A 9,508-nucleotide genomic window follows, 5' to 3' on the forward strand; every position below is an offset into this window, starting at 1 on the left:
AGTTCAAGGTCACAAGGTCAAAGGTCAAGGTCACAGGAGCCCATATGCTCTAAGTCGGGATCCGTCTACAGTAGGAACTTCAAACTTCACAGCTGGACTCCCTGTGGGTCAAAGATCATCCCTAAGAATTTCAAGGTCAAAGGTCAAATGTCAAGGTCATATGCAAACATAGGCTTTTACTCTGAAACTGTGGAACTTAAGAAGTTCAGACTTCACAACCAGAGTCCCCATGGGTCAAGGATTAGCCCTTTGAAGTTCAACGTCACAAGGTCAAAGTTCAAGGTCGCAACAGCACACGTGCTCTAACTCTGGAATCGTTCGACGTAGGACAGTGAAACTTCAGAACATGCCACAGGAGTCGTAATGATCCAGACTGAAGGCGATTTCGGACGTTTGCCCAGAGCGCCACCTAGAGGACTGCACGGGAAATGTGCGGGAAGTGGCGAGAGTGTAGAGGGCGGTCGCCAACAGGCCGAAGCTGCGCTGAGCTGCGAGGGCCGCCCAACGCTGCTTGCAGCTTTAATTGATTATTATTATTATTATTATTAAAATCATATTTATATTTGAAAAAAGGTCAATCATTCAGTTTATGGGCGCAGTCTAGATGTATTTTTCAATACAAGATATTTATATTGTATTAAGAAAGCTAGATTAATTTGAGTTTTGAAATCATCAATTGCCAAACACTGAAACCATTAATTGGCTAACATGGTGTAAATGCCTGAAAGCAAATAAAAGCTTGTATTATGCAATATTATTAGTTTTGACCCTGATTTTTGTATCTTCAGATCCTTCTGGTGCACAAGCTGGATGGTCATAACAGTCTCAGCTACGTGTGCGTCTTTGTCCCCTTGTGGCTGTCCTTGCTCACACTCCTTGCCACCACCTTTGGCCAGAAGGGAGGGAACCACTGTGAGTATTTTAAGACAGAAATAGTCTTTTGGTTGCAAAACAATAATAATAATAATAAAAGATCTACAAAATAGAGTGAAATTGAATATAATTTGTTTGTTCATATGTTTTTTATTTATTTGATTTATCGTAATTTTCGGGCTGTTAAGCACACCTGAATAAAAGCCACACCCATTAACTTTAAAAAGAAAAAAAATGTACATATATACTGCACTTATAACACCAGCAGAAAGAGGTTTTTTAACTTTTAATTAAATATGAACTGGTAACATACACAATATGTACTGTAAGTGCTTTTTTCCGAGTAGTGTCTGTAACACGGCTGGTTTAAAAAAAAATAAAATAAAATACAGTAGCCTACCAGGAAAAGTCATTGATCGCCATCTTCAACTTCCTGCTGTGCACTAAAACCACTAAAGTCGTCTTTTTCAGTGTCAGAATTGAACAGCCTCAGAATTACTTCATCACACACTTCTTCAGTCTCATTTTTATTGTTGCTCTCAATGCCAGTTTCGTGTAGAGCAGGGGTCAGCAACCCAAAATGTTGAAAGAGCCATTTTGGACCAAAAAAAACAAATCTGTCTGGAGTTGCAAAAAAATTAAAAGCCTTTTGTAAGGCTTATAATGAAGGCAACACATTCTTTAAGTGTCTATACACTCCTGATCAAAATCTTAAGACCAGTCAAAAAATTGTAAGAATTTGCATTTTGCACTATTGGATCTTAAGAAGGTTCTAAGAAGAGCTTCACAATGTTAAAAGAAGAAACCGACGTAAGAGACAAAAACTTTTGACCGGGGAATTAATTGAAAACTGCTGTATACTCAAACATGATTTATTCAGCTGATCAAAAGTTTAAGACCATAGTCTTTAAAAGCCAAAAGCTGTGCAAAAATCTGGATTCCATGTCATTTTCTGTCAAGTCTTTACACTGTCAAGACCTCCTGATGGCAAAAGCAAAAAAGCTCACTGACTTTGAACGTGGTAGGATNCATCACTGATCATGAATCAGCATTCATGATTTTTTTAATTCAAAAATTTAAAATTATTCATTTTCAAATATAATACTCTCCAGATCTCAGATAAGCCATTACATAAATAAACATTAAATAAACATTACATTACATAAATAAACCTATTATCAGACCCTCCAGCAACTATTAAGGCAAAATCAAGCAAACCCCGCAAAATCACAACTTTTTGCAACTTTGCCCAAAACACTGCAACTTTCCCGCAACTTTAACCCAATATTTATTGTTTCTAAAGTGATTTGCCACCGTTTCTGCGGTATAGTGTCTTCTTTGTGGGTTTGTGTAGTGTTGAATACAAAATAACCCCAAATAACTCACGAAGAAGACATGTGACATGACGTCACTTCCTGTTAACATCAGAATGCTGGGAGCGTGCAGGAGCAGCGACCGAAGCCAAAATGTGCGCTAATGCTTCACATTTGCCCACAAAGATTTCAGCCAAGGACCGCGCAAAACACCGCAGTGAAGTTAGTTTTAAGTTGGATATTCGCGCTCCGTGGAGTTAGCGGCGTTTAGATCACGGCTGACCTGAAACGGGAACGCTAATGTCGGCCAGCCGTCCCTAAGTGAACCACCGCGCGTGAGAGAAGGGCCGGCAGAGAACGGCTGGCCGACATTAGCGTTCCTGTTTTGGGTCAGCCGAGAGCGAGACGCAGCTAACTCTGGAGCGCGAATATGCAATATCCAACTTAAAATTAACTTCACTGCGGTCGCAAACCAGCTTCCTACCCAGACTTCGAATTCGGACAGGCCTTGTCGCTATGCTATGACATAATCGGCCGACAAATCCGTCCTTCGAAGGATGCAGACCCTGAATTCGGACACAGCTTTAATATTTATTCTACACATTTTTACAGCATTGGAAAACGTTACGAATGTTTGTCCTCCTACAGAAACCATATTAAAACAAAAATTTATTTCCCACCCCCATCTTTTTCTATTTTCAAACATTTTTGAAAAAGCTTCAGGGAGCCACTAGGGCAGCACTAAAGAGCCGCATGTTGCCGACCCCTGGTCTAGAGGCAAATTCACTCTTGAGCTTGTGCTGTCCTCATCACCATGCAGCAGTCCAGCCTTTCGAAACCCATTGGTGATAGTGGATTTTTTGACACTGTTCTGATGTGATTAGGCTAAATGTTTTGGCGGCATGAAGCTAGTTAGCCCATAAAAATCCATAAATTAGCTGCATTATTGTTTAAGCCACTGTTTAAAGCACGTGGAAAAAAGTAGCAGTTTATAGTCCAGAAATTACATTGGTCTTGTTTTTTTTTTAAATTTTGCTGCAATCAGGCAGAAAAGAACATTTTAATTTTTTGGGCTTGAAGTTTTTTTCGTTTTTCTACTTGTCACGTCCTTAGCCTGTTGCATTGACTTGACTGTTGAAGATTCTTCAAAATGAGGCCACATAAGAAGATCTAGCAGCCTATGGGTGCAGCTGCCACAGTTTAAATAAGATATTTTCTACATTTAATTTCATTCAAATTTTACTCTTAACATGAAGGAAAAAAATCCAATGGAAATATGTATTTGAATCATTACACAGGCAGGGGTGTTTTATACATTGTACCGTTTAATGTACCATTATTACAGTGATTTACCACAGCTCCTAAAATATCAAGTTATATATTGAATATTGCAATAACCCCCCCCCCAAAATATTAATTTTACAGTATGTTTAGGCTATATCAACCAACTCTAGTTTCCCAATGTTTAGTTGCTTGTTGCAAATTGCCAATAACAACAATAGCATTACAAAAACAATGTGTAGGCTCAGTACATTAAAATTGAACAGATAAGTACAAGTGACACAAGAATATAAATAGGTATTCACTAAAAAGGATATATGAATGTATGGACTACATGCACAAGATTATATGAAATAATTTTTTTTCTAACGTTAACTGTTTGGATAATCTTGTTGCACAGTTAACTTCTCTTCTGTTCTGATCTTCCATCAGGGTGGTTTGGCATCCGTAAGGATTTCTGCCACTTCCTATTGGAGCTCCTTCCTTTTCTGAGAGAATATGGTAATGTGTCCTACGACCTGCAACGCAGCGAGGATCCTGAGGCGGTTGAGGACCTTCCCGTCCCCGAGCCACCACCAAAGATTGCCCCCATGTTCCACAAAAAAGCTGGTGTGGTGATCACTCAGAGCCCTGGGAAATACTTTGTCCCGCCACCTAAACTCTGCATCGACATGCCTGACTAACAGTGTGTCAGAGCTGGAGGGACAACAGCTGCTAGATGGATGACTTTTAAACTGTTAAAGCCCAAACAGCAGAGGACATTGTGTTTAATTTTATCTGCTGACCTGAAGGGTTCAGACTCCTCAGCTGAACAGTGCAGCAGCTCACCCTGCAAGGGGAACTCTTCAAAACCAACATGGTCATGGATCCAGGTTCCTCACATTGGTTTCTCCAGCTGTTTGAAGACTTTCTTCCCAAATATATCAAGAGTGAAATCTTTTTAACTGACATGTTGGTGAAGTTTCACTGTGTTGATTACTCCCTGTTATATTCATTCTGAAAATGAACACTTTGGGGGAATTTGACAGCAGAAATTTTACAGTTTCCATGATGCTAACACTCACCAGAGCTGGATCTGTGTGAACTTGACTCTGAAAAGTTGGTTTGAGGTTCTTGATGTCAAAGATGAATGAATTTGTGATGGGGACCATTGAAGAGATTGTGGGGCTTGATGAAGAATCTGATTCCCTCTTGTTTTTGTTCCCACTTTTGACCATGCATGTAGATAAAAAGGGGCTAGAGCTAAAGCAAAAATTATTACTACTTCAGGTTTATTTTTATACAGTACTTGACATTTTTAAGTAAGTCTCTGTAATCACTGAAAAGTTTCCTCTAAAATTATTAACTTGTATAAAAAAAAATCAATTTCTTGGTTGATCCAAAATTATTTATTCTTCAGATGTTTTTTTCTCAAAGCTGTATTTAAAGAAAGTAACACAAATAGGTTATTTGAAGCATCAAGAATGATAACTTAAGGAAATATTTCCTTTCACTACAGTAAATTAGTCTATTATAGCCTTATATACCATGTTTGGTAAATGAACGCTTTAAGGATTGATTACAGTGACTTATTTTTAATGTCCTTTCAAGTATTGTTCTCAAATTAACCTGAAAAACTACTGTAGGAAAACAATAATAAAAAGGCACCTTGTTACCTTGTTCTAAACAAATCACCATAGGACTTTATTTTTATTTTGTCATTTTTATTTCTTTTACTTTTTGTAAATACCACAGCTCATTTGGGACCAGAGGGTTAAAATAAAACCAGTCCTATGCTCCTACTTTTATTCAAGTGTACATAACATCTGTACACATTGAGATTTACTAATCACATTAATCACAACTGTACAAACTGGCAGCTTTAAAATGTTCTCATTGAATACATTTGGTAGTAAAATAATAAAAAAAAACATACTACTGAAGGTAGTATCTCACTGGTCTGCGGCAGTTGGAGACTAGTTGGCGACTCAAATTAAGAGAAATCGTTGAGAACAAGTTTGAACTGATGTGAAACTTTTAGGACACTTTGAAAACTCCTCTGAAAAATGCCCTTTTGCAAACTAGTTGCAAACAGGTAGCCCAGTGATATATTACCGTAAAGAACGGAATCACGTTTCTTACACATACCAACAAGACCTTTTAGAGTGTAGCTTTATTGCTACAGAGGAAAGGCACTCGCAATGCTTTTAGTTCTTGTCAAATAGGTTTTGGCCTGCTGTTTTTACATCCTCACAATGTTCTGTACACTTGCCCTGGCACAACTCTCTTGGAAGTGAAGAGGTTTATTTATATAGCACTTTTCAGCAATAAGGTGATCCAGAGTGCTTTACAACAGAAACAAAAACAGAATCCATACATAATGAAACACACACACAAAAAAAGGAAAAACACATCAATCATGTATAATCTAAATGAATCATGAATAATCTAAATGGAATATGGGATAATCTAAATAAAATCATGAAACCAGACATATCTAAGCATGAGCTGAGACAGTCAAAGTAGTTGCTAAAGTAATCTAAATGAAATCATAATCAAATATAAAGATACAGAAGTAAAAACATCAATCATGAACCTAAGTAAAATCATGAAACTAAACATGAGCAAAATAGTAGCTAAAATAAGCTAAATAAAATCATGATAAAGTTAAAGATTCAGATTCAACTTTATTGTCATGGCACATGTCCCAAGTACAGGCAACGAAACGCAGTTGCATCCATCCAGAAGTGCCTAAGCAAGTGGTAAATGTAATATATTAAATATTAATAATAATTAAATAATAAAGTGAGAGATGACAGAAACAGCGAAAAGTGTGGGTATGTGTGTGTGTAGAGACTGTGGGAAGACAGTGTGGTGTGTGTGTTTGCAGATAGGGCCAGATGTCCTTAGGCAGAGGGGGGCAGAGCATCTTGTTTACATAGTTCCAGGAGAAATTTAAGATAGCTGACCAAGGTCAGCCTAGGGGAGCCAAATTCACAAACAAACAATAATTGTTTTGGGTCTTGTTTTCGTCTGCCTTGAAAGTCTTGCTGATACTTCTCAATGGCGAATCCAAACAGCCAAATTCCAGGACCATTCTGCCTGATTTGAGCGAAGCAACTTTCTCCAAAATGTAACCATATTATTCATGAGTTCCAGAAACGCAATTCAGTTTGCGGTCCTGTAAAAGGATTGCATCCAACTTGCGATTCAGCTCCCGTAACAACACAGTCTGAGTGTAGTTCGCCGAACCCATCAAACGAATTTGACGATAAGTCAGGTAACTGCCTAATCCAAATTAATGGATGTAAACTTGATTTTCAAACTTGCCAAACAAACATTTTTTTTGTTGTAGATCGCTAAAACTAATATATTTAGGCTTCCTGAGATAGAAAAACACTAAAAGAACTGAAAAATTTAAGAATAGCATCAGTTACTTCAAAGTGCCCATTTTATCATTTTCAGACCGAGAGAAAGCTTTTTTTGACACTTCAGCAAGAAGGGAATTGGCAGCAACACCAGGGGAGCCATGCACCAGCTACTAGTCAACAGAACTGTAGCTCGAGACTGTAAGAACAGACACACAAACCTGTGCATGGCCTGGATTGACTACAGGAAAGCCTATGACTCAATGCCCCACACATGGATACTGGAGTGCTTGAAACTGTACAACTTCAACACAACACTAAGAGCCTTCATTGAAAACTCAATGGGAATGTGGAAGACAACTCTAGAGGCCAATTCAAAGCCAATTGCACAAATCAGCATCAAATGCGGCATATACCAAGGTGATGCTCTGTCCCCACTCATGTTCTGCATGGGCCTAAACCCCCTCAGCCAAATGATTGCAAAGAGTGGCTATGGATACCATTTCCAAAGTGGAACAGTCATCAGTCACCTTCTCTACATGGATGATAATAAGTTGTATGCTAGAAGTGAGTGAGACATCGAGTCACTGATCCACCTCACCAGAATATACAGCAAGGACATTGGTATGTCATTCGGACTTGATAAGTGCAGCCGCATGGTGTCCAAGAGAGGCAAGGTGATCACAACTGAAGGGATTGAATACCTGAAGGCAACATTGCAGATGTCCAGGACAGCTACAAATACATTGGTATCCCGTAGACAGATGGAAGCCAGGATGAGGCCGTGAGGAAGTCAGCCACAAAATACCTACAGAGAGTAAGGCAGGTCCTGAAGAGCCAGCTGAATGGTAAGAACAAAGTCCAAGCCATCAACACATATGCAATGCCAGTCATCAGATACCCTGCTGGTATAATAACCTGGCCAAAGGAGGAGATGGAAGCCACTGAAATCAAGACTCAAAAAATTCTCACGATGCACAGAGGGTTTCACTCTAAGTCCAGCACCCTGAGACTGTACAGCAAGTAAAAGGAGAGAGGCAGAGGACTAGTGAGCATGTGGAAGAAGAGAAAGAGGAACCCTCTTGGAAATACAAGCCCCTGCATGGCATGTACCACCAGCAGATTGAGGAAATCCTACCAGTGGCTAGAAAGGGCTGGACTGAAGAACAGCACAGAGGTACTAATCATGGCAGAACAAGAGCAGACTCTCAGCACAAGAGCAATAAAGGACGGGGTCTATCATACCAGAAAAGTCCCAAATGCAGGCTGTGTAAAGATGCCCCTCAGACAGTCCAGTACATAAAAGTAGGATGTAAGGTGCAGGCAGGCAAAGCATACATGGAACGTCATAACCAAGTGGTTGGAATAGTGTACAGGAACATCTGTACCGAGTATGGACTGGAGGTTCCACAGTCAAAGTGTGAGACTCCACCTAAGGTGGTGGAGAATGGCAGGGTTAAGATCCAGATCCAGACTGACAAACAGGTGATGCCTAACCAACCGGACATTGTGGTGATATACAAGATACAGAAGAAAGCAGATGTGATAGATGTAACAGTCCCAAGCAACTTTAACATCAGGAAGAAGGAGCATGAGAAGCTGGAGAAATACCAAGGACTGAAAGAGGAAATAGAGAAGTTGTGGAAAGTAAAGGCCTCAGTGGTAGCAGTGGTCACTGGAGCACTCAGTGCTGTGACCCCCAAACTGGTAGGGTGGCTCCAACAGATCCCAGGAACAACCTCAGAGATCTCTGTCCAGAATAGTGTAGTCCTAGGAGCAGCTAAGATACCGCGCAGAACTCTCAAGCTCCCAGGTTTCTGGTAGAGGACCGGAGTTTGAAGTGAAAGTGGAACTGCCCATGTAGAACAGATAGGGTGAGGTGGAAGGTTTCTTTAATATGTTATATATGTTGTAATAATGGCACAGTAGACAGTAGACCCGTTGAACAGGGTTTATTCAAATAACAAAGAGCTGCAGCTCATGCTCCTATCAAAACCAATGCTCACTTGAACAGCTTTTCCCCTAGTAGCATCACAGAACAGAGCCCCTCCTTTTTCCGGTCCTGGACCTGCCGCTCCACTGGTCTCCCGCCCACATGACAGACATCATCACATGTGTGTGGGAGCCCACAACCCTTCACTACACACAACAATATGGTTCACAATGGGAACTTATAACAAATACACACAACAACATGAACCCCAAAAAGGACCAAAACACAGAATTGTTACAATATATATATATATATATGAGTGATTAAATGTATTTGTAAATACATATATCGTCACCTTCTTAAAATAATTGCCTAAGTCATTTTTTGCAATGTTTCAGGAAACACAAAAAACTGAACTATTTGTTGATTGTTGAGATGATTTAGGCAAAAAAATTATTTTTGAAAAAAAAATGACTTAGGCAATTATTTTAAGAAGGTGACGATATGTAATAGTTTATGTAAAATTAAAAGCAACTAAGATGAATTACTAACTCAAGTTCATAGCTCAGAGAATGCTGTTTTTAAAAGTGGAAGTTTTTCTGTCATAGCTTACTCAGTGAGTTTTCTAATCTGTTCTGATCTATAAGGCTTCTTTCAGTTCATTATTGTGTGAATGCTATTAAGCATTCACACAATTGTTTTCCTGTTTCTCTTTCTTATTGTGTGAATGCTTTTAAGCATTCACACCATTGTTTTCCTGT

The 9,508-nt window shown here is 39.3% G+C and overlaps 1 protein-coding gene across 1 annotated transcript in view; it reads left to right on the forward strand.

Moving 5' to 3' along the window:
- The window catches only part of tmem185 (transmembrane protein 185), a 15,970-nt gene extending 10,716 nt beyond the window's left edge, over positions 1-5,254 (forward strand). The window contains exons 6-7 of the mRNA XM_037976688.1: positions 789-912; positions 3,900-5,254. Coding sequence (XP_037832616.1) covers positions 789-912; positions 3,900-4,150 — 375 coding nt within the window. The 3' untranslated portion in view covers positions 4,151-5,254. The remainder of the gene's footprint in view (positions 1-788; positions 913-3,899) is intronic.
- Positions 5,255-9,508: the final 4,254 nt, after the last annotated feature.

Source organism: Kryptolebias marmoratus, linkage group LG7, assembly GCF_001649575.2.
Source record: "Kryptolebias marmoratus isolate JLee-2015 linkage group LG7, ASM164957v2, whole genome shotgun sequence".
NCBI classification, from domain to species: Eukaryota; Metazoa; Chordata; class Actinopteri; order Cyprinodontiformes; family Rivulidae; genus Kryptolebias; species Kryptolebias marmoratus.